At 44.2% G+C, this 26,219-nt stretch overlaps 1 protein-coding gene and 1 long non-coding RNA gene across 2 annotated transcripts in view; one reads left to right on the top strand and one right to left on the bottom strand.

Moving 5' to 3' along the window:
* LOC122677548 overlaps positions 1–5,886 on the bottom strand; it is a 16,808-nt gene extending 10,922 nt beyond the window's left edge. The window contains exon 1 of the long non-coding RNA XR_006335832.1: positions 5,837–5,886. This is a non-coding gene — a long non-coding RNA (uncharacterized LOC122677548). The remainder of the gene's footprint in view (positions 1–5,836) is intronic.
* NSUN4 (NOP2/Sun RNA methyltransferase 4) lies at positions 5,494–26,219 on the top strand. The gene is made up of 6 exons (XM_043877680.1): positions 5,494–5,670; positions 9,547–9,890; positions 14,589–14,743; positions 18,456–18,616; positions 24,889–25,013; positions 25,604–26,219. Exons 1-6 carry the CDS (start codon positions 5,578–5,580, stop codon positions 25,878–25,880), a joined length of 1,155 nt encoding a protein of 384 aa, XP_043733615.1. The 5' UTR covers positions 5,494–5,577; the 3' UTR covers positions 25,881–26,219.

Genomic DNA, 26,219 nt, shown 5'->3' with positions numbered 1-26,219 from the left:
GCAGATGGTGACTGCAGCCACGAGATTAAAAGACGCTTACTCCTTGGAAGGAAAGTTATGATCAACCTAGACTGAATATTAAAAAGCAGAGACATTAATTTGCCAACAAAGTCCATCTAGTCAAGGCTATGGTTGTTCCAGTAGTCATGTATGGATGTGAGTTGGACTATAAAGAAAGCTGAGCGCAGAAGAATTGATGCTTTTGAACTGTGGTGTTGGAGAAGATTGAGAGTCCCTTGGACTGCAAGGAGATCCAACCAGTCCATCCTAAAGGAGATCAGTCCTGGGTGTTCATTGGAAGGACTGATGTTGAAGCTGAAACTCCAATACTTTGGCCACCTGATGCGAAGAGCTGACTCATTTGAAAAGACTCTGATGCTGGGAAAGATTGAGGGCAGGAGGAGAAGGGGACGACAGAGGATGAGACAGTTGGATGGCATCACCGACTTGATGAACATGGGTTTGGGTGAACTTCGGGAGTTGGTGAACAGGGAGGCCTGGCGTGCTGCGGCTCATGGGGTTGCAAAGAGTCGGACACGACTGAGTGACTGAACTGAACTGAACAGATTTTAATGTAACAAACAGACTATGAAAAGTTCTTGATATGGTTTCAGATTTCACATTGCTACTGCCTTAAAGGAAACTACCACTTGTCAAATTTTGGTGTAGTATCAAAGAATATTCATAGTTATCTTGAAAAGCTATAAAAATATACCTCTCTTTTCTAACTATATATTTGTGTGAGACTGGATTTTTTTATGTATACTTCAATTAAAACAACATATTACAACACACCGAGGAAGAATTTTGGCCACCTGATGTGAAGAGCTGACTCATTTGAAAAAGACCCTGATGCTGGGAAAGACTGAAGGCGGGAGGAGAAGGGGGTGGCAGAGGATGAGATGGTTGGATGGCATCATCGACTCAATGGGCATGAGTTTGAGTAAACTCCGGGAGTTGGTGATGGACACGGAGGCCTGGTGTGCTGCAGTCCATGGGGTTGCAAAGAGTCGGACATGACTGAACTGAACTGAGGAAGAATATCTAAGAATCCAGCTTTACTAAGCCAGACATTAATTTGCAAGAGACTTGTTTTTTTAATATATTTTAAAAATTTATTTTATTTGGCTGCACTGGGTCTTAGTTGCAGCATGTGGGATCTAGTTTCCTGACCAGGGATCAAACCTGGGCCCCTCGGACTGCAAACGCAGAGTCTTAGCCACCGGACCACCAGGGAAGTCCCTTTGCAAGAGATTTTTAAAACAATGCCAATCTTTTGACTAAACTTCTTTTAGGAAAATATAGTTATTTTTCATATAAATATTTATGGTAGCATGTAATGGGCTTATTATTATTTTTAATGAATAAATATTTTTAAAAATTTGTTTTAATTTCTAAGCTTGCAAATATTGATAAAGGAAACAAAATCTCAATAATTCTCAATAATCATTAAGATTTTATTTTTTTGGGATGGAAATAACCTTTACTTAACACAATCATTAAGATTTTAAAGGGGTCCCGAGACCAAAATGTTTGAGAATCATTGATCTAGTACAACCCTCTCCCCTTGTTCCCCCAATTTCTAGATGGGTAAACTGAGGTTTGGAGTGGGAAGGGTCCCTTCCCAGGGAGATTATGGCTGTGGTCCTGACACTCCATATTTGGTATGGAGTATACATATGGAGTAAGGTATACAGCAAAGTGATTCAGTTACACATATACATATATTCATTATTTTGCAGACTCTTCCCATATAGGGTATTACTATGAGCTTTTAAAAAAAAGGTCTTTCTCTATACACATACCTCCCTCTACTTTATGATTGCTAGGTTCCTGTAACAAACTTCTTGGGGAAACTGTTTACACTCACATCTCTGCTTTCTCATTTTTCACTCACTCATTCAATAAATATTTGAGAGCTAACTATGTACCATATACAGTACTAGGGGCTGATAATTCAACAACGAATTAAACAAAATCCTTGCTTTTAAAAATATACATCCTAATGATGGGAGACATCCAGAAAAATTGTCCAGAGCTTGTAAATGGGCTTGTAAATCCCAGAAGATAACTGGGTGATATTTTATTGTAGTGCTGGGGTATACCTTTAATTAACGGACTTTCCAGGTTGCGCTAGTGGAAAAGAACCCACCTGCCAATGGAGGAGACATAAGAGATGTGGGTTCAATCCCTGGCTTGAGACCTCCTGGATAAAGGCATGGCAAACCACTCCAATATTCTTGCCTGGAGAATCCCATGGACAGAGGAACTTGGCAGGCTACAGGTCCATAGGGTCGCAAAGAGTTGGACATGACTGAAGCAACTTAGCATGCATGCATACCTTTGATTGACTTCACATTACTAGGTAATCTTACAACTTTGTACCAATAGAGGTTAACTTGTAAAAAACTGATGGCAATGCAAATCCTGTCTGCAAGCAATGCAAATAATTCTTATCCATAGAAATGCAAATGAATTTTTGTCCACTAGAGATGGAATTTAATTCCCTCTGGTAAAAGAGTTAATCTCTAACAGTACAGTTTATTGCTTAATAGGATATTAGTGTTTCTGCAACTATTAGCAAATTCATTTCAGCATTCCTCTGGCTGATAATCCAAATCTCTGAAACTCAAATTCTTATTTGAACAAGTCTTACCATCTCACTGGTTCCCCCATTATTTAGGATAATAATGGTTAAGCAGTTTATGATGATGAATAAAGTCTTTGGCATGTGTTCATTTTATAATTTTATAAGTTATGTTTTTAACCTTTTGAAAATTATTTAGCAGACTATAAGAAAATAAATACATATCAGGTGACAAGTCATAAGAATAACACCAGGGTAAGAGGACAGCTATTAACTGGTGGTGTCATCTGTACTATTATAGATAAGGCCAGTCAACAAGTTCTGTACTTCTCTCTCCTCTGTAAGTGGAATTCATCCTCTTCTCTCCATCTTCACAGCCACGACACAATCCAGACCATGATCTTCTCTCATCTGATCTCTCTACTTTCCTCCCATCTGCACTGATCATTGGCTATCAGATGATCATTTTAAAAAACAATTATCTGATCATGTCCCTCCTCTTCACTGGCTCCTATGGTGAAGTCAAGTTCTGCAGGGTCTCAGTTCAGTGGCTCAGTCGTGTCAGATTCTTTGCGGCCCCATGGACGCACACCAGGCTTCCCTGTTCATTACCAACTCCCAGAGCTTGCTCAAACTTATGTACATCAAATCGGTGATGCCATACAACCATCTCATCCCCTGTTGTCCCCTTCTCCTCCTGCCTTCCATCTTTCCCAGCATCAGGGTCTTTTCCAAGGAGTCAGTTCTTTGCATCAGGTGGTCAAAGTACTGAAGTTTCAGCTTCAGCATCAGTCCTTCCAATGAATATTCAGGACTGATTTCTTTTAGGATGGACTGGTTGGATCCCTTTGCAGTCCAAGGGACTCTCAAGAGTCTTCTCCAGCACCACAGTTCAAAAGCATCAATTCTTTGGCGCTCAGCTTTCTTTATAATCCAACTCTCACATCCATACATGACTACTGGAAAAACCACAGCTTTGACTAGAGGGACCTTTGTCGGAAAAGTAATGTGGCCTGAAGCTTACAAAATTCGGGAGACCGTCTTTTTAGAAAAATACAAAAATTAGGTATGTGCCTTGAACGGGGGAGGACAAATGACATGTCCTGAAACTTCAGCTTCATTGCAAAACCTCCTCAGCAGCCTCGTTTTTCACTACCTCTGGATCTCTCTCCATACAAGTTCTGCCTAGAAGGCTCTTCTTGCCTCATTTTGCCTACCTAACTACTTCATGAGAAATAGATGGGGAAACAGTGAAAGCAGTGTCAGACTTTGTTTTTTTGGGCTCCAAAATCACTGCAGATGGTGATTGCAGCCATGAAATTAAAAGACACTTACTCCTTGGAAGGAAAGTTATGACCAACCTAGATAGCATATTAAAAAGCAGAGACATTAGTTTGCCAACAAAGGTCCATCTAGTCAAGGCTATGGTTTTTCCAGTGGTCATGTATGGATGTGAGTTGGACTGTGAAGAAAGCTGAGCGCCGAAAAATTGATGCTTTTGAACTGTGGTGTTGGAGAAGACTCTTGAGACTCCCTTGGACTGCAAGGAGATCCAACCAGTCCATCCTAAAGGAGATCAGTCCTGGGTGTTCACTGGAAGGACTGATGCTGAAGCTGAAACTCCAATACTTTGGCCACCTCATGGGAAGAGTTCACTCATTGGAAAAGACCCTGATGTTGGGAGGGATTGGGGGCAGGAGGAGAAGGAGACGACAGAGGATGAGATGGCTGGATGGCATCACTGACTCAATGGACATGAGTTTGAGTAATCTCCGGCAGTTGGTGATGGACAGGGAGGCCTGGCATTCTGCGATTCATGGGTCGCAAAGAGTCGGACACGACTGAGCAACTGAACTGAGCTGAACTCTTTCTGTACTCAACAATCAGTTCGCAGTCCTCCTTGATCCCTCAACTGGGTTAGGGGAATTTAGAGTCTTTCCTAAAGCTACAAGCATTCAGAGGGAGCCACCATTCTCTGCGAATGACTGCTCTTTTTCAGACCCTCAAAAGATCCCTGGAGAAGGAAATGGCAACCCACTCCAGTATTCTGGCCTGGAGATTCCTATGGACTGAGTTGCCTGGTGGGCTACAGTTTCAGTCAGGTCAGTCAGTCAGTCGTTTCCGACTCTTTGCGATCCCATGAATCACAGCATGCCAGGCCTCCCTGTTCATCACCAACTCCTGGAGTCTACCCAAACCCATGTCCACCCAGTCGGTGATGCCATCCAACCATCTCATCCTCTGTCGTCCCCTTCTCCTCCTGCCCCCAACCCTTCCCCGCATTAGGGTCTTTTCCAATAAGTCAACTCTTCACATGAGGTGGCCAAAGTAGTGGAGTTTTCAGCTTCAGCATCAGTCCTTCCAATGAACACCCAGGACTGATCTCCTTTAGGATGGACCGGTTGGATCTCCTTGCAGTCCAAGGGAGTCTCAAGAGTCTTCTCCAACACCACAGTTCAAAAGCATCCATTTTTCGGCGCTCAGCTTTCTTCACAGTCCAACTCTCACATCCATACATGACCACTGGAACAACCGTAGCCTTGACTAGAGGGACTTTTGTTGGCAAAGTAATGTCTCTGCTTTTTAATATGCTATCTAGGTTGGTCGTAACTTTCCTTCCAAGGAGTAAGCGTCTTTTAATTTCATGGCTGCAATCACCGTCTGCAGTGATTTTGGAGCCTCCCAAAATAAAGTCTAACAGTTTCCACTGTTTCCCCATCTAGTTCCCATGAAGTGATGGGACCAGATGGCTACAGTTTAGAGCGTCGCAAAGAGTCGGACACAACTGAGTGACTAAAAACAACAACAACAGCAACAGATCCCTAGCTGGGCGGGGTTTGCACTCGCTTCGTATCGGAGGGCGGAGCCCCAGGAGAGAGTCAGCCGTAACTCTTCCCCCTTTTCGTCCACAGTGGGGCACACCACCTCTCCGGAACCTGAGCGTCTGCTTTTGCGGTTCCGGTCGGAATTACAAAGCGGCGCACGCCGACATGGCTGCGCTCGTAGTGAGAGGTGTTCGGGACATGCTGAAGCGTGCGGACTTTGCGACGGTCCAGCGGAGACAACGACATAAGAAGAAATGGGTAAGGTCCAGTGACGGCAGCCTTTTACCGCCGCCCCTCGGGAAACTTCTCCAGCCCTGTCACATCTCGCACCCTCAGTTAGTTTCGCTACTCCAGCGCCTCTGGAACGCTTTGGGTCACCTTTCCCCCACCCTTCAGGCGGCGTGACTGGGTGCTTCCTTCTCACCTCTTTAGTGTTCGCCTCTATCCGCCTTTTTATTTCGTCACAAGTCTTCGGCTGCCCCTCTAGTTAGGTCTGCGGACTCCAGACTCCGCCCCTCTAAGTTACGTCATCACCCCGCCCTCATCCTTTCAGTTCTGTCACGCCTCTCGTTTCCCGGCACTTGGTTTCCTTCCCTGGACCCCCACTAACCTTTCCACTTCCCTTCCTCCCTTTCCCCCTCCCTCCCCTTTTCTCCCGCCCCCCCCCCCACCCCCGCCCTCATGATCTCCTCTCTTCCTTTACTCCTAGACCTTCCTGCCCCGCCGTTCTCTCCGCTCGGAAAGTGACGTAGCGACTTATCCTTCCCTCCCGGGTCTCCGCTGCCCTCCGGGAAAGGATTCAACCCCATTGCTCACCCTCGAGCTGCCTCTGGCTCCCGGGAAAGGTTATAGCGACCATCCTCCAGACCTTTCCCCACAACCAGGCAAAAGGTGCAGCGACTCCTCCCACCTTATGGGCTCACCCCACTTGTCCAGAGCTCCTTTCTCTGGCCTCACTTGTAGCCCTGGAATTTCTTCCCTAGCCGGCCAGCCCTCCTCCCTACCCCGACCGATTCTTTCCCCGCCGCCACCGCCCTCCCCAACCCCGCAGGCTCTTCTGCGCCCAGGGGAGTGTTGTTTTGAACCCTGTTCTCCACACCTAGGAAGGCCCTCCTGCCGGGAGCCTATCCTGTCGGGTTCGTCCCCTCCAAGTCCTTGTGTTGAGCGGTTCCGCCTTGTGGGGTCACCCCCTGCCCGTCAGCGGAGCGCTCATTGCAGCTGGATCAGTCCTCCGAGAACACCACGTCCCTGTCCCCGAGGCCCTTACATAGACCAGCACAGTTACCTCTGTTACTATGGTGGATACCCTCCAGCCCTGGTAACCAACCCGATGACCTCCCCTCCCCTCACTCATGTGCCTTTGGAAACTGGCCCCATGATTTCACCTCCTCTTACTCATAGGTCCCTGGGAACTGGGCTTGTAATTTCACCTCCCCTTGCCCATCGGCATGTGGAAACTAGACCTATAATTTCTCCACCTCCTCAGAGGGTTTTGGGTACTGGGGCCATGACCTCTACTCTGCTCTCTTCCTGGTCCTCAGGGAGAAGTTACAATGATCCTCCTCTTTGCTCAGCATCTTCCCCACCCACTGACAACTTTTACCATGGCCATGTTAAGCATCTAGACTCTCATGAACCTAAACCACAGCTTGACCCGACTTTTGGGAAAAATTATTGTGGCTCCCCACTTCCCTCTCAGCCAGGCACATCTAGTTCTCCCAGCTCACCTCAGGAGGGCTCTTATCACTATTCCCATCTTCCCCCAGAGGCTCACATACCTGCCCCTGGGAACCCTTTCTATGCCATCCACCTATCCCCTGGGAGTACTGGCAACCCCCAGTTACAGGATTTGAGGAAGCCTTGCTTTGAGTCCATTTATTCCTGGGAGACTGGTGGTAGCTCTTATCTCCGAATAACCCCAGGTGCTATGATTTCTGGTCCCCCCTGTCCCCAGGAACCACCTCTTCCCCTGTCCTCCCACTGTCCTTGTTCTGCCTTCTTCCCTTCACCTCCAGGCAACCAGTTTATGAATCCACCCCAGTCACCCCCCTGCAGAAGCTGTAAGGAATCCCCTGTCTCTGTGCCCGTTTGTCCCCAAGCAAAGTCTCCCAAATCCTCAGAGGTAAAACAACCACGTTCTCCCCACAGATGTCACTCCCTGGTCACCCAGCACTCTCCTGACCAGACCAGGGCCCCCAAGCCCAGCTCCTCTCCTCCACCTCCCTCCCACCCTTCTGGCGTCTCTGGTCCTTCTTGTATGGTGACAACCATCACAACTTGCTCAAATTCCTGCCCCAAAGAACTTCCCCAAGGGACTACTGCACCCGCTGTGGTTCCCAGAACCCTCAAAACAGTTATCCCTGCTTCCCTTCCCCTTCGCCTTCCTTGTGATCCTGTCTTACCCAGTAGTTATGCTCAGGCCGGCCCCCGAGGACCCCTCATAGGACCCCCCTGCAGTACCCATGTATATTCCATGGTTCCCCCCACCCCCGATCCTGGCCTAGTCTCTGGTCTCCTCAACCAATGCACAGGTCCCCTTCAGTGTCATAACCAGCCTGTGGTGCCCCCTGGTGGCACCTATAGCACTCCCCGGGGCCCACTCCAACCTCATCGCCAGCCTGTGGTGCCTCCTTGTTCTACCCACATCTATTCTTTTATCCCTTTGAGAACACCCTTTGACCCCCAAAATTTACCCATTGCCCCCAGAGCCCGGGGTCACCTTGATGCTATGCCATGTGGCCTCCACGTCTACTCCATGGCTTCTCGAGACTCCCACAAGGAGTCCTCCCAGATTCCCTACAGCTGTCCTGTGCCTTCAACCAAGAGTTCCAGCTGTAGTACTAATGCCAGTTGTAGTTCAACTTTGGTTATTAGTGAATGCCAGTGTAGTGACAGCAACAACGCCCACCAAAGCGCAAGCTGGAGCCAGAGTGAGAGTGCCCATGACCCTAGCACAACTTGGACTCAAAGAAAGACTTTCCATCTTAGCAGAAGTTGGAGTGGGAGCAGTAATACCCAAGAAAGCACAAATAAAAACCAGGAAGAGAGTCCTCCACGTCTTGAAGATCAGGGCCAGAGTGAAAGTACCCAACCTAGCAAAAGTCAGGGCCCGATCAAGAGTGCCCTTCGTAACAGAAGTCGGAGCCAAAGCAAGAGTCCTCACCATGGCAGAAGGCAGGGCCAGAGCAGGAGCCAGAGCAAGAGTCCCCACCGTGGCAAAAGTTTGAGACAGAGCAAGAGTCCCCACCGTAGCAGAGGTCATGGTCGCAGCAAGAGCCCCCACCATAACAAGAAATGAGGGCAGAGAAGGAGTTCCAAGCAATCCGAAAATCAAAGCCAACCCAAAATTCATAGACAGTAACAGGGCTGCCAGCCATAGTAAGCATCCCGGCTGTGGCAACCAGGGCCAACTTGTGGACTCCTCAGCTTTTCTCTTTCGACCTATTTCTGTACTCCTCAAGCCTGACTCACGCCCCTCTCTGCTACCTCCTTAGCAGTCATTCTGTACGTCCCCACTTTGATTCACACTTCAAGGTTTCTGTGAGCTCTTCTCATCCCACCTTCCTGGAATCTGGGAACTTTCCCCAAATGACCCTCAGGCCTGTGATACTGAGCATTGTGGTGTCAGTCACTGCATGACCTTTAGGTAAGTTACCCTCTCTTCTCCACCAAATGTAGAAGGTTGATATTTTTTGTATCCCACTGCTCCGTCTCTTATGGTGCTCATCTAAACTAGGAGATGTGAAAGTGCTTTAGAAAATGGAAGGACTATTCAGAAAGAAAAAAATGTCTTCCATCTTTAAATCTGTTCTTTGCCCAGGGTCTCTATAGTTGCTACCAACCTTCTATAGACTTACCTCAAGAGTCCTCTCCTAGGTCTCAAGGAGTGCCCTCATTTTTGGTGACACCCACATGCTATTGTGAGAGCTAGAGTTTACTTTCACAACACTGAGTTAGAAAGGCCACTACTTTTCTCTCATACACTTTTTCTCTGGCAGGCAGAGGCACGATGCGAAGGCAGGAGTGGGCACTAGCTGGATCCATATTTGCCCCAGCACTCTAAGGTGGTGGTGGGCTCAGGCAGTAAGGGGATAGAGGACTGGAAGACCTATAAGCCTGTTCTCTTTCTTCCAGGCTTCCACAGAGCCCAAATTTCCTGCTACTCGACTGGCTCTGCAGAATTTTGACATGACCTACAGTGTGCAATTTGGAGATCTCTGGCCATCGATCCGGGTCAGTCTCCTCTCAGAGCAGAAGTATGGTGCACTGGTCAATAACTTCGCTTCTGGGGATCATGTGAGTGCTGAGCTGGAGCAGCTGAAGGCCAGGGACTTCGTGAATGAAGCTATCTTCCACCGGGAACCAGAGCCTGAGAATAGCCAAACTGCTGCTCCATCCCCTGCGTCCTGGGCTTGCAGTCCAAATCTTCGTTGTTTTACTTTCACCAGAGGGGATGTCAGCCGTTTCCCTCCTGCCAGGTAGGATCTGGAGCATGGCTGGCGCTGTGCTGAGTGTCTGCTGGAAGTATACAGGAAGAGATGAAGCTCTTGTCCTGTTTAATAGGAATCCTAATATTGCTAATATTTACTAAGTGCTTATACATGCTGGGCCTTACCTCCTTTTGTTCTGTCAACAGTCCTCTGAGGTGGATAATATTACTGTTTTTCTTTTATCTTTGAGGAAACCGAGGTGCAGAGAAGTTAAGGTACTGACTTCTGTAGGTCCTTTAGGTAGTAAGTGGTGTAGCTAGTATTTAGACCCAGGCAGTCTGACCCCAGTACCTGCACTTTGAGCCTGCTCTATGCTACTTCCTAAGAAAGGAAAAAAACCCACACTTCTTATATGAGCACTTACTGCACCCTTTCTAGTTAAAATGTGTGTTATTTACAATTGCTTTCTTATTTTGCCCCCATCAAAGAGAGTAGGACAGGTAACCTCATGAAACCAAAGAAGTGGGCCTTGTCTAGGAAATAGGGCTTGCTTAGGAACACAAAGTTAGTATTAGACTGGGGAAAAGAAAGGAGACCTTCCAGACATCTTATCCAATGCTCAGATGTATATGAATTTGAATGAAAAAAGATTCTGTAATAAAATGCTAAATTGTGTTAGAAATTGAGAAAAGGAGAGCTCAGTGGTAGTTGCAGGATGTGGGAGTTGATCTTTGAAGGATTGTTTCTTTCATTCAGCAAACATTGTCTACCAAATGCCAGGCACTCTGAAGTGCACAAGTCCCCATGGAATTTGCAGTGTAGTGAGGGAGATAACTGTTAACTATTTATGGTTGTGATAAGTGCTACAGAAGAAAAGTACAAGATGCCATGAAGTCTTATATTTAGAAGATCTAGTGCTGAGGAAGTGAAATTTAAGCTAATACCTGAAAACTGAATAGGAATTAAAACTGGTGGCATGGGGTTGGGGATGGGAGTGTGAGGCTACAGAAGAAGGCTGTGCTGGGCTTAGTCGCTCAGTCATGTCCAAATCTTTGTGACCCCATTGACTGTAGGTTGCCAGGTTCCTCTGTCCATGGGGAGTCTCCAGGCAAGAATACTGGAGTGGGATCTTGCCAACCCAGGGATCAAAGCCAGGTCTTCCGCCTGCAAGGAGGGTTCTTTACCATCTAACCAGATAAGGAAGGTTTTACAGGCCATATGGGATTATGGACTTTTTCTCTAAAAGGAAGAGGGAGCCATGAAAGGGTTTTTTGTTTGTTTGTTTTGTTGTCGTTTTTATTTGGCATCTGGGATCTTAGTTCCCTGACCAGAGATTGAACTCATGCCCCCTGCAGTGGAAGTACAGAGTCTTAACCACTGGCCACCAGGGAAGTCCCAGCCATAAAGGTTTTAAGCTGGAGAATGACGTGATCAGATTTGAATTTTTAAAATATCATTCTGGCTGCTGTGTGGAAAATATGTTGGAGAGAGGCAAGGCTAGAAATGGGGTTGTAAATTAGGAGTCTTTGCAGTAGTCTTAGCTGCTGGTTTGAAGGAAAACTGTATGCTTAAGAGAAGTAAGAGATGAGGCTGGAAAAGTACATGGGAAGCCATGTATAGGAATCTTGAATTCCAGGAGTTTGCAGGCTGGGGAAAGGGGAGTTTCCTGATGGTCTACGGTTGCTTATAAATGACTGGAATACCAGGGCTGGGTAGCTTCATACTGTGTGCCTTTTAGTATATATTGCTGTAAATGGCCAGTATGTGTTCTAGAGAACCACTGAAGAGGGGTTCAGAGCAGAGGAAAGGAATAACAGAGTGGTTATAAGCATGGGCTTTGGAGTTAAGGGAACCTAGATTTGAATCCTGTCTTTACCACTTATTGATATTAGATAATATGGGGCTTCGCTGGTTGTCCAATGGTTAAGGCTCCAAACTTTCATTGCAGGGGCCGCCATGTTGATCCCTGGATCCCTGGTTGGAGAAGTTCCTCATGCTATGAAGTGCAACCAAAAAAAAAAAGACAGGTGGCATTGGATACCTGAGCCTTGGTTTCGTTATCAGGAAGATAACTTGGAAAGTAATGACAGTAATAGCTGACAGTATAGCTCACTATGTGCCAGATACTGTTTTAAGCATTTGACTTCTGTTAATTTGTTTCATCACACTAATCCTATCTGGTACATACTCATTACAGATGAGGAAACTGAGGTACAGAGAAGTTGAGTAATTTGCTGAAGGTCACACAACTGATGAGCAGGTGGGCTGGATTTGAGATCCAGGTAGTCTGGCTCTAGAATCTGAGTTCTCCTGCCTCATAGAGTTGTGGTAAGAATTAAATCAAATGATGCATATTAAAAACCAAGTATAGTCCCTGCAATATAATACTCATACATAGTATCTCTTACTGTTGATGTTATTGCCATCAAAGTTGTGTTTCAGGAAGATGGTTTAGTCACAGTAAGGAGGGGATAGATTGGAGCAGGGTTAGAGGCCAGTTTGGAGGCCCTGGCCTTAGGCAGATCCATGGAGTAAGACCATGTGGTTTCCTTAGTTGCCTGAGGACACCCTGAGAGTAGGGGGAAAGCAGCTCTCTGTATTTGAGTTTTTCCCTTCTTGTCTTGATGGATTCCCTGTAAATGAAGGGGATCTTAACCTCTGGGAAGTTCAAAAATGTATTCAGGGAGTCCAGGAACCTCCAGAAATCGAAAAGTTGTTTTGCTTTTCTTTTTAAAATTTTAATTGCAGGATAATTGCTTTACAATGTTGTGTTGGTTGCTGCCATACAACAATGTGAATCAGCTATAAGTATACTGTGCCTTTTTTTTTGAAAGAGATATTGTAACTTTTAACCGATTCTCAAAACTATGAACTGCCCCCCCCCCAAAAAAAAAAGGTTGAGTAATGCTTCTTAAGGAAAGGAACTTAAAAAAAATAAATTAATAAAAGGAAGGAACTTGATAAGAATGGATTTTGTGAGCCAGTACTGCTATGATAGCAATTCTATATTTTTCTGTGATTTCTCGTCTTTCTCCTTTGTGAGGTACAAGGCACACAGTTTCACAGACAATTCAAGTGTGAAAGGATTGTAGTTCTTGTAGCTGATCCTCGATGGTGCTGTGTCTTATGTCTTGTCACATCTTTCTCCCAGAGCTTTCCTGTCAGGGCAGCAGGGACCCAAGTTTTCTCTCTCCTTGAGACTGTCCCCAAAGGCTGTCCATGCTGAACTGTGTCTCAGGCTGAATGGCTGCACCGCAGTTGCCCTTATGACAACTGGGAGTGCGGAGTCCTTCTGTGACTGTTATGTTGTTGTCGTCCCCCTCTACCCTAATGATTGCTGCCTCTATCTGTGTGTCACTAGCTCTCACTTGGACTCTCGTAACAGTCTTCTGACTGGTGTCTCTGTTTCTAATTTGTTCTTTCTAGCCTACCTAGCTTTCTAAAACTCTCACTAGCCGATCATGTGATTTTCTTTAAGAATTTTTGATAACTGCCTACAGGTTATAGTCCAAACTTGATATGTTACAACCTTGGCCTCTATCTGCTTTCCAACTTCAATCTCGTGTACCTTGTATTTCTCAGTTCAGTTCAGTCGCTCAGTCGTGTCTGACTCTTTGCAACTCATTGAACCGCATCACGCCAGGCCTCCCTGTCCATCACCAACTCCCGGAGTTTACCCAAATTCATGTCCATTGAGTCGGTGATGCCATCTAACCATCTCATCCTCTGTCGTCCCCTTCTTCTCCTGCCCTCAATCTTTCCCAGCATCAGGGTCTTTTCAAATGAGTCAGCTCTTCACATCAGGTGGCCAAAGTATTGGAGTTTCAGCTTCAACATCAGTCCTTCCAGTGAATACTCAGGACTGATCTCTTTTAGGATGGACTGGTTGGATCTCCTTGTATTTCTAACACACCAGATTTCTCACCGTGTCTGAAAGAAGCTATGAGTTTGGTTCTGTGCCTTTGATTTTTTTGTTTTCTTCTGCTCAGAATGCACCTCTTCCCCACCCCACTCCCTTTTTTTAACCTAATGAAAGTCCATTCCTTCATCCAAACCTAAGTCAGATAATTTTAACTCTGACAGGCACAATGAATGGCATTCTTTTCTGAACCCAGAAAGAACTTTGTATCTCAATATGTAACCTAATAAAACTGAGTTCCTACCACATGCCATTCACTGTTTCGGGTGTTGGAGATGTTATAATGAACAAAGCAAGACAAAGTCTCTACCTTCACTCTAATAGGGAGAGAGAGAAGGAGAAAAACACACACACACACACACCTATACTTAACAAAGTGAATAATAAGTACTTTAAAGATAGATAGATAGGAGTAGGGGGCTGCTATTTTCAGATAGAGTGGTCAGGGCATACCAGTGCCTCTTTGGTGAGGTAACTTTCGCGGAGGATCTGAAAGAAGTGAGGAAGCAAATGAGGTATATTTGAAGGAAGTATGCTGCATGCAGAAAGCAGAAAAACTACAAAATAGGAGTATGCGTGGCTTAATTAAGGAATAGCAAGATGAGTAGTGTGGCTGGAATCGGGTAAGTTGATTTCTGTTTTAAAAGGCTGCTCTGGCTGTTATGTAGATGAATGAGTGAGTGAGTACATAACTGAGGGTGGGTGGGAGAAATGAGTTTTTGCTACATAGAGCTCAGTAATCCCTGAGGGTATGGACTTGAGACCTTGACTTCCAGTGGGTCTCCTGACTTTGGCTTTTCACTCTAAGGTGGTCTCTTCTCTTCTAGGCTTGGCAGCCTGGGTCTCATGGATTACTACCTGATGGATGCTGCATCCTTGCTGCCTGTCCTGGCCCTTGGCCTGCAGCCTGGTGACACCGTGCTTGACCTGTGTGCAGCCCCTGGGGGAAAGACATTAGCATTGCTTCAGACTGGCTGTTGCCGTAAGTCAGAGGGCTGGTGTCTTAAGCATGGAGGCTCCCTCTCCCTTCCTCTCCCTCCCCCAGTCAGGGGCTCACTGAATATGATGAGCTCTCTGGTCCAGGTCAGAGGTAGGGTAATACTTGCTAAGCTGGGTTTTTTCCTGTTTGCAGTGACTTCCTCTCTTTCTCTGTCAGGTGGCCAAGTAAGACTGCCGAACAGAGCAAGGTCTTTGAAAGCAGATTAAAGCAAAGCCCTGATTAATCTACTACATGACACTTTTCACCCCTCTGCATCTGTTCCCTTTGTCTATAAATTCCATTTTCTTAGCCTGACAGCTGAAATGATAAGATCTGGCCACAGTAGTCCTTTAGAGCTTTCATATGTCATTCTTCCCCAAGCTTTATGTGCTTCAGCCATATCCTGCTACTCTTTGTTGCCTGAATAAGGCTCTTCTTTTGCTCATATTGTAGATTGTCTCTGGAATATCCCCATCCTATCACCCTCTTAGCTCTCAAGCCTCAGCTCAAGTGTGCCACCTCCTGGAAGTCTTCTCTCATGATCTCTGCTGGCCAGCTACAAAGTGTGTCCTCTGTCTCCTGTGCCCTCACACCCTGGGCATCACCCTTGAAACAGTTAGTACATTAGCCTTGCATCAGAGGATAATGGGTATACATGTTCTTTCTCCCCAAGATAAGGAGTTCCTTGAGGACAGGCCTAAGACTTAGTAGTATAGCTCAGCCTGGGCTTTGTTCATTGTAAATGTTCATTTCAGCCATCCATTTGCTGACATCCTGCCTTAATATAAGCAGTATTTTTATCTTGAGAAAGATTCACAAGGAGGCTGTGATTTTTATTTATTCATTGATTCATTCTTGGCTGTGCTGGGTCTTTGTTGCTGTGCATGGACTTTTTCCAGTTGTGGCAATTGGGGTCTACTCACTAGTTGCTGTGCTCAAGATTTTCATTGCAGTGACTTTTCTGGTCACAGAGCATAGGCTCTTGGGTTCATGGGCTCAGTAGTTGTGGTACACGAGCATAGTTGCCCCGCGGCATGTGGAATCTTTACCCCGTGACCCCTGCGTTGGCAGGCAAATTCTTAACCACTGGACCACCAGGAAAGCCAGAAGGGTGGGGATGGCTGTGATACTGATCATGGAGCTCAGCCAGGCTTCTTTTGCCATAGCCTTTTTTGTTGGACCTGGACCCTTCTTTTCCAGTTCTTATCAGTCAACTTGCACAGTTTGAATTAGCTTCCAGCCTCAAGGTAGGCCCTACAGGTGATTCAGAGAGGTACTATATTTGATTTCCACATTCTGTAAGTCCAGAGGGAATGAAGAAATGTTGATATGGCTTAATGGGTCCAATCACCCTAAGCCGGGCTATGCTGATCTGACTGAGTGCTGTGAGAATCCATCAGAAGGGGGAATGGATAAGGTGGAGTTTCTTGGATGAGGAGGAACTGGAACTCAGAAGAGGAAGAAGGGCCAAAGAGAAGTAATTGAGAGTTGCTTTTCCAAAGGAGTTAGGGATAGGTCCAGAACTGGAACCCAGATTTTCTCTTCTCAATTGATATCCTGCTGCAAATTCCTCTTGAGCAGAGAATCCGATTTTGACTTCTTTGAGTGCCCTCAAAAATTAGGACATATTTCTTTGTGGGGAGACTAAAGTGGTTCACTCACTAGATAAAAGTATGTACTCTCTAATTCTTCACCGCAGTGCCCACTGCTCTCTTTCATTCCTTGACTCCGAGGCCAGGTATCAATTGCCATTTATCATTATGCTCATAGTAATATTTTTCTTAGAGCCAAGAGTGAAGTGAAATATTTCTTAAACTTGTGTCTATCACAAAAGGGAAAATTAAAGCTAGGTGGTGAATCATTCAGGATTAGCTTGGTTGTATACAATAGAAAAGTTAACTAACTGACTTAAAGAAGAAATGTTTATTTTTCTCTTACGTAAGAGAGCTGGAATATAGGCAGTCCAGGACTGGCATGGAGGCTCCACAGTTATCAGGGTTTCTTCTTTCTTTTTGCAACCTATTTTATTGCTGTCTTCCATCCTCAGGATTGCCTCATGCCTCCAACATGACTGCTTGACTACTGGAAATCCAATCATTACAGTCAAGTTCCAGACAGGAAGAAAAGCCTGGACAAAAGAGGCGTATCTCCTGATTGTATCAGCTTCTTTTTATTTATTTATTCTTAATTTTTAAAATTTATTTTTGACTATACTGGGTCTTTACTGCTGTGTGGGTTTTCTCTCATTGCCACAAGCAGGGGGCTACTCTCTAGTTGTGGTGCATGGGCTTCTTCTTGGAGTGGCTTCTCTTGTTGAGCACGGGCTCTGGGGTGCGTGGGCTTCGGTAATTGTGGCACATGGGCTTAGTTGCCCCTCAGCATCTTCTCAGATGAGGGATCAAACCTGTGTCCCCTGCATTGGCAGGTAGAATCCTAACTACTGGACCACCAGGAAAGTCCCTGTATCAGCTTCTGTTTTTTATATATAATTTTTATTTATTTTGGGCTGTGCTGGGTCTTTGTTGCTACATGGGCTTTTCTCTAGTTGCAGCGAGCAGGGGCTACTCTCCAGTTGTGGTATGTAGGCTTCTCATTGCGGTGGCTTATCCTGTTGCACAGCACGGGCTCTAGGGCACACAGGATTCAGTAGTTGTGGCCTGTGGTATTAGTAGTTGCGGCTTCTGGACTCTAGAGCACAGGTTCAGTAGTTGTGGAGCAGGGGCTTAGCTTCTCCATGGCATGTGGGATCTTCCTGGACCAGGGATTAAACCCATGTCTCCTGCATGGCAGGTGGATTCTTTACCACTGAGCCACAAGGGAAGCCCTGTATCAGCTTCTTTTAAACATCTTCCCAGAAGTCCCACACAATAATTCTGCCTATAACTCACTGACCAGAACTTAGTCTTATAGTTTTACTTAGTTGTAAAAGGAGGCTGGGAAATGTAGTCTTTTAGGGAATATTGCTCCCCTCTCTCTCAAATAAAATTGGAGTTCTGTTACTAAGGAATTGTTGTTTAGTTGCTCAGTCATGTCTGACTCTTTTTTCCCTCATGGACTGTAGCCCTTCAGGCTCCTCTGTCCATGGAATTTTCGAGGCCAGAATACTGAAGTAGGTTGCCATTTTTTTCTCCAAGGGATCTTCCTGACCCAAGGATTGAACCCATGTCTCTACGTGTCCTGCATTGCAGGTAGATTCTTTACAGCTGAGCCACTGGGGAAGCCCATACTAAGGAATGAGTAGAATTTAAATTAGGGGTAAATAATATGTAGTATCTACCAAAGATGAAGCGAAATGCATATTTCAAGAAAGGTGAGAGAGAGCATATTTTTTAAAGAAATAAATGTTTTAACCTAGTCTGCTTTGTCTTATTTATATAACCTTTCTGGGTTAAGTTGGTGTTTGCCTTTGCAGCCCCTACTCCAGAGTGTCTAGTACTGTGCTTTGCATATAATAAATGTTTCTCCTCCACCTGCCCCTGCCTGGGGGGTCTGCATTGATTGGCTATGCCTGAGAATTTGTCTGACTCTCCATCAGCACCATTGCTGGTGGGATGCTTCGTTGTGCAATGGCCTCTGAAGTTTCTTTATTCCTGCAGGCATAAGATGTTCCTACTACCCAGAATGTCTATAGATTCAGTGCAATTCCTGTCAAGAGTCCAATGGCTTTTTTTTACAGAAGTAGAAAAAACAGTTCTAAAAATTTATACTCCCACAGGTAATCTCGCTGCCAATGATCTCTCCACGTCACGAATGAGCAGGCTACAGAGGGTCCTTCACAGCTATGTGCCACAAGATGTCAGGGATAAGAATCGAGTTCGAGTCACATCATGGGATGGCAGGAAGTGGGGAGAATTGGAGGGGGACACCTATGACCGGGTGAGTGATTCCTGACCTGGGACATCCAGCTAGCCAAACCTGGCATTCCCTCCTGGTGCTAGGCCCTGAGCAGGTAGGATCTAGCCATATGTATTTGAAGATGTAGGGCTGATTGTGGACCTGGGCAACTCTCTCCTTGGGTGATGTGGTGAAAACAGCCATCTGCAGAACTCTCAGTTCAGCTTAGATGACTGCCTACTATCTTGATTAGAGGGAACAAAAAGAGTTTGAACCTGTCTGGATGGAAAAAAATTAATTAGGCTTATTTTATTTCACTACTCACTTGGCTGCACAGTAACCCTCATTAAAGTAGTTTGATTAAGCTCATTTTATTTAGTTTTGAATATTAATACAGTACATGATGTTAAATGCAGAAGGCTCAATATGGTATCTGGAGAAAAGTATGTTTCCTTCTTAATCCTGCCTCACAGCTGTCTACTTCCTCTCCCTACATATTGTCTATATTTTCTTCTGTATCCCCTTAAAATATTTTCTTTGTGTATATACAAATATAAATGTGTATATAAAAAATAATAGGAATGGTAGTGTATTATGCTTACTATTCTGAAGTTTGTATTTTTTTTTTTAGTTAATAATATGCCCTGTAGTCAAACTTTTGGTTTTGTTTTTGGGGTATGCTTGCTGGATAACAGTTTATATGTACTTAGAATATTGACAGAGGTTACTGAATCACTCCCTGTGAAGGCTAAGTCAGTTTCACTTCTACCGGTAATGAATAAGGGCACTGTTTCCTCGAGTTGTCCAACTTTTTGGTTTTTGCCAAACTGAAGCATCTAATTACATTTTTGTTATGAATGAAGAGGAAAGTAATTTTACATCTTTAAGTTATTTGTATTTTCTTTTATTTATTATTTTTTAAATTATTTGTTTTTATTAGAGTATAGTTGCTTTACAGTGTTGTGTTAGTTTCTGCTTTACAGCATGGTGAGTCAGTTATGTGTATCCCCTCTTTTTTAGATTTCCTTCCCATTTAGGTTACCACATACCATTAAGTAGAGTTTCATGTGCTCTACAGTAGGTTCTTATTAGTTATCCGTTTTATACATAGTAGTATATATACGTCAATCCCAGTCTCCCAGTTTATCCCACCCCTACTTCCCTCCGGGGCCTCCCTGATAGTCAGTTGGTAAAGAATCTGCCTGCAGAGCAGGAGACACCAGTTGGATTCCTGAGGTGGGAAGATCCGCTGGAGAAGGGATAGGCTACCCACTTCAGTATTCTTGGGCTTCCCTTGTGGCTCAGCTGGTAAAGAATCCACCTGCAGTGTGGGAGACCTTGGTTCGATTCTTGGGTTGGGAAGATCTCCTGGAGAAGGGAAAGGCTACCTACCCACTCCAGTATTCTAGCATGGAGAATTCCATGCACTGTATAGTCTATGGGGTTGCAAAGAGTCGGACACGACTGAGCGACTTTCACTTTCACTTTCCCTTCCCTTCTTGGTATCCGTAAGTTTATTCTCTGCACCTGTGTCTCTCTGCTTTGCAGGGAAGTTCATCCATATCATTTTTCTAGATTCCACGTGTAAGTGATATTTTATTTGTTTTTCTCTTTCTGACTTACTTCACTCTATATGACAGCCTCTAGGTTTATCTATGTCTCTGCAAATGGCACAGTTTCATTCCTTTTTATGGCTGAATAACGTTCCATTGTATTAATACGTGTGGGAAGGTTCCCCTGGAGGAGGGCATGGCAACCCACTCTCGTGTTCTTGTGGGCTTCCCAGGCAGCTCAGCAGTAAAGAATCTGCCTGCAGTGCAGGAGAGGAGGGTTCGATCCCTGGGTCGGGAAGATCCCCTGGAGAAGGAAATGGCAACCCACTCCATAGTCTTGTCTTGGAAATCCCATGGACAGAGGAGCCTGGCAGGCTACAGTCCACGGGGTTGCAAGAGAGTCTGACATGCCTTAGCAATTAAACAACAACAACAGTGTATATGTACAACATCTTTATCTATTCCTTCATTGATAGACATTTAGGTTGCTTCAGTGTCTTGCCTATTGTAAATAGTGCTACAATGAACAATGGAATGCATGTATCTTTTGAATCATGGTTTTCTCTGGTTATATGCCCAGGAGTGGGAGTGCTCGGTCATATGGTAGTTCTGCTTCCCAGGTGGCTCAGTGATAAAGAATCTGCCTGCCAGTGTTGGAGATAAAGGAGAGGTGGGTTCAATCCCTGGGTCGGGAAGTTTCCCTGGAGAAGAAAATGGCAACCCACTCCAGTATTCTTGCCTGGAAAATCTAATGGATAGAGGAGCCTGGTGGGCTACAGTCCATGGGGTCACAAAGAGTCGGATGCGACTGAGCGACTGAGTACACACACACACACACACACACACACACACACACACACACACGCAGTAGTTCTGTTTTTCGTTTTTTGAGGAATCTCCATACTATTCTCCATAGTGGCTGCACTGATTTACATTCCCACCAACAGTGGAGGAGAGTTCTCTGTATTTTCTAATCAGCACATTCTAAAAATATTTATTTAAAACACATACTTCTAAATATATAAAATATATGTAGCTATTGCCTTTGTGTTGTCATCTGACACATTTTTCTCTTCTGTTCAGTTCTTACCATCTTGCCTCAGCCACTCTAAGACATGGAAAGAAAGACCAAGGCTTATAGAATCTTGGATAGCTTGAGAGACCTACTTCCCATCTGTGTAGGAATCCCCTATTCAGCCTTTTTGGCACACAGGCAGCAGAGTAGAGGGAGCGTAACCTCTGCTGTTGACCTAACTTGTTTTTGTATCACAGAGGTGTCACTTACTGACTTTGAGACAGCTGCTTGATCTTGGTGAACTTCAGCCTCTTTGTTTGTAAAATAGGAAATGATTATTATGAGGATTAATAATGAGCATATCCAGGGAAAGTGTCAGTACATCAACTGGCCATGAAGATTAGACAGGTAGTAGCCATCATCATTATTCAGCCTGTGCTTGCATACTTTCAGTGACAGGGGCTCACTCAGGTTTTGTGGTTGAACACCTTTGCTATTAGAAAAAATTCTTTCTCCTACTAAATTAAAATCTCTAGATTTTATGGTATATGGCTGAGTTCAAGGATTCTAGCGTCAGACTGCTTGGTTTGGAATCCTGGCTCCATCACTTATCAGCCAGAGAAGTTAATCTTTCAGTTTAAGCTTCAGTTTCTTCCTCTGTAAAGTAAGGATAATATTAATGCCTATCCCATAGGTGATAGGAATGCATGTAGAATGCTCCTGGCATATAGAAAGCATTTAATAATATTGTCCTCATCACAGTCCCTTTTATTTTTATTATTTCCATTCATTGATTCCAGCTATGCCTTCTATTACAATGCTCTGCCTCCCATTTCATATGAAAGTGCTTCAGATGTTTGAAAACAGCTTTAATGTCCTGAAGATGTCTTTGTTAATTTGTTGATCAAATAGTTGTGTACTACATACTGTGTTAGGCAAGTGTTAAGCACTTCAGATTCAAAGAAGAATACTATCTCAGGACTCCATACACTCTTGGTCATTTCATTTCTCCCAGAGCTCTACCTGGCCATCAGCTGGAGTGCCAGAGCTCTGCATTTTCATGGCAGGGTACCTACCCATCTCCCCCCTTAACAGCTTTCCTTTTATATATGTTGCAGTTGTACCTTTTCCAATCTCTTTATATTAAGCCTTGTTAAATAACTACCCTTTAGATATGTCTCTCATATACTCCCTAGAATTGGGTTTTGTTTTTTGAACCAATCTGTAAATTTTTCTCTTTTAAAACAATTGATGTCCCTGATATATTTGGTTTTGGCTCTGTCAAAGTATTTACTCTGTTTGTTTTACTTACTGTTTATTTCACTGTGTAATCTCTTAAATTTTTTTTATTTAGGAAGGTTTATTTTAATTCTACATTAGATAATTTTAATCCTGCCAGCAGGCATATGGAAAAATGCTCAACATTGCTAATTTTTAGAAAATGCAAATCAAAACTACAATGTGACTTCTCACTGGTCAGAATGGCCGTTATCAAAAAGTCTACAAATAATTGAGACTTTCCTGGTGGTCCAGTGGTTAAGACTCCACGCTGCCAATGCACAGAGTGCAGATTTGATCCCTGGTCAGGGAACTAAGATCCCACATGCTGTGTGGCATGGCCAAAAAGATTAAAAAAAAATTGTCTATAAATAATAAATGCTGGATAGGTTGTAGAGAAGAGAACCTTCTTACATGGTTGGTGGGAATATAAATTGGTGCAGCCATTATAGAAAACAGTATGGAGGTTTCTCAAAAAACTAAAAGTAGAGTTGCCATAGGATCCAACTATCCCACTCCTGGACGTATGTCCAGACAAAACTAATTAGCAGCATTATTTACAAGAGCCAAGACTTGGAAGCAACCTAAATGTCTATTGACAGATGAGTGGATAAAGAAGATGTGATACATATATTAAATGGAATATGCCTCAGCCATAAAAAAGAATGAAATAGTGCCATTTGCAGCAACATGGATGAACCTAGAGATTATCATACTAAGTGAAGTAACTCAGAGAAAGACAAATCTCTTACAAGTGAATCTAATAAAAAAAGATACAAATGAACAAGATGGAAACAGATTCACTGGTATAGAAAACAAAGTTATGGTTACCAAAGGAGAAAGGGATGGGATAAATTAGGAGTTTGGGATTAGTGGATGCAAACTACTGTATGTGAAATAGATAAACAAGGTCCTGGGAGTTCCTTGGTGGCCTAGTGGTTAGAATTCTGGGCTTTCACTGCTGTGGCCTGGGTTGAATCCCTAGTTAGGGAACTGAGCACCCACAAGCCACACAGCACAGCCAAAAGAAAAAAGGAACAAGGTCCTACTGTATAGCACAGGGAACTATATTCAATATCTTATAATATACTATAATAGAAAAGAATCTGAAAAATAATATATATATATATATTTTTTTTTACTGAATCTCTTTGCTGTTTAACAGAAACTAACACAACGTTATAAATCAACTATACTTCAAATTGGAAAAAAAAAAAAAAGAAGCCATCAGCTTCAGCTCTGGAATGCCTCCTTGGATTTGTACTCCTGATTTTTCTTTGGCTTCTACAGATTTTTCTAATTTTCTTTGAGCTACGTATTTTAAAATATTGACTATTTTTAAAATGTATTTTATCTATCCTTTTTAGGTATTTTGTATTACAAGGGTTTCAGGAAACAGAGGGTATTGTCATATGGTTTCTAAATATCCCAGTGACCCTTCTCTGAGCTTTCCTATCCCTTCTCTGAGCGTTCTTATTTAATTAATGTCTCTTTTTCTGAATGCTAGTCCCATCACATTTCTTGAGATATGACCTGACCAGAGTACAAGGTAATCATTTATCTTACTCTGTGTGTGCTGTATCAATTCATGTAGCCAAAGAATGCATCAGAATATTGAACCCTGGGTCGTTACTAATTTACATGGAATTTCTGCTTAACTGAAAATTTACAGATCTTTTCCATAGATAATTTTTACTTTTTTTGAAATGTAAATATAGGACTGGTTTTTTGGGGGAGGTGAGGGCTCTTTTTGTTTTGTTTTGCTGCCCATCAGAGTAGGCTTTTAATAAATAAATGCATGACTTTATTTTTGGCTGTGCTGTGTGACTTGTGGGATCTTGGTTCCCTGACGAGGGATTGAACTCAGGCCCTGAGCAGAGAAAGTGGGGAGTCCTAACCACTGGACCGCTGGGGAATTCCCCAATAAGTGAATGACTTTGTATCTCTCACTTTAAAACTTTTCCACATTGATAATTAGCCTCCAACTAATAAAAATAAATGGAAAAAAAATAAAACTTTTCCACGTTGAATATGACATTGTTTTAGAATAAGATAATTTTGAATCCTGATCCTGTTACTCAGTGTATTAGCTACCCTTTGGTCATTATGTCATCTGTAAATTGGATGTTTTCATTCAAATAGCTAGGTATAGAGTCAAGGACAGAGCTCTGAAACACTGAAGACTTCTTTTTAGGTTGATATCAATTATTTAATTACAATTATTTATATGTTGGTTTTGGTTTTTTGACCAGCCATAAGTATACCTAGATGTACTATTTTCCCACTCTTTATTTCACAGTTGTCCACCAGGTTAAGGTGAGAAGCTTTGTCAGGTACTCTGCAGTTGGGGGATGGGCCAAGGCAGCACTCTGCAGAGTCCTCCAGGTCAAGGGACTAATATAGCCCTGACCTAAGGAAGAGGCGCCTGTAAGGAGCTCTAATATTTCATCTTTTACACTTCTGGGCAGGTGCTAGTGGATGTGCCTTGTACCACAGACCGCCACTCCCTTCATGAGGAGGAAAACAACATCTTTCAGCGTTCGAGGAAGAAGGAGCGGCGGATGTTGCCTATGTTGCAGGTGCAGCTTCTTGCGTGAGTAACAGATTTACAAAAACTCAGGACTTTGGGAAAGAGTGATCTGGGAATCTGGGGCGCTAGAAGCTGTTGCCAAGACCATCGCCCGCCCGTAGAAGGGTTTTCTGTTTGGGAATCTGTCTGAAGGAGACAAACATCACAGGATGGTCTTACTCTGGGACATAAAAACTCTGTGTGGTAGAAATACATAGTAGGATGAACTGCACAGATTCACTTTTACCTCCAGGCTAACCCTTAACCCTATGTCAATGATTAACACAATTTTGAAATATATACTGAGGTCAAGGCTCTGTACAGCTGGGATAAGAACTCGATTCATAGCCAGTATCAGAGTTTGGTCTATAACTGGAGTCAAAGATCAGGTGGCTGTTTCAAGACAGCTTCTGGAGGAGAGCCCTTGGAGTAAGGTTAGGTTGCTCTCTGCTTTAAGAACAGCTTTTCAGATGACGTCGCTGTGGAAGGCATGCAGAGGCTAACACAGTCACCCATCCCACAACTGGCTCCCCAGTCCTTCCAGCTTCTTCTGTTGCCCTTCTGCTTCTGTGAAGCTCATTAGTTACTACCACTCTCTCTCTCTCTGGTTACAGGGCTGGACTCCTTGCCACCAAACCAGGAGGCCACGTTGTCTATTCCACCTGCTCACTTTCACATTTACAGAATGAGTATGTGGTGCAAGGTGCCATCGAGCTCCTGGACAATCAATACAGCATCAAGGTTCAGGTGGAAGACTTGACTCACTTCCGAAAGCTTTTCATGAACACATTTTCTTTCTTCCCATCCTGCCAAGTTGGGGAGCTGGTAGTCCCAAACCTCATGGCCAATTTTGGGCCTATGTACTTTTGCAAAATGTGTAGAATGACGTAGCATTGCCCTGTTCCTGAAGTCCTGGTGTAGGAAGACTGGGTGTACTCTTGTGGAGACCAGTGGTTAATCTCCATCCCATTCAAGCCTTTCTATAGATGGTTTTCAGCAGTAGGAAATAGGAGTTTTTCTGTCCTGCTGTCCAATTGTGGAGCATCAGCAGGTTTCTAACTCACTTATTACACCCCACTTCCAATCCCCGCTCCCCATCTTTGAGCCTGTGCTAAAGGTTCCTGCCCCACTAGGGGTTTAGGAGGAGGAACCAGTGATGCTGTAAACTTGGGAAGAAGTGTTTAGCCAATAAAATTGTTGAAGCTCCATGGAGCTGGGGCTGAAGTTGGG

This window comes from Cervus elaphus, chromosome 20, assembly GCF_910594005.1.
Source record: "Cervus elaphus chromosome 20, mCerEla1.1, whole genome shotgun sequence".
In the NCBI taxonomy this organism is placed as follows: Eukaryota; Metazoa; Chordata; class Mammalia; order Artiodactyla; family Cervidae; genus Cervus; species Cervus elaphus.
This window is presented reverse-complemented; position numbering and strand designations above follow the sequence as displayed.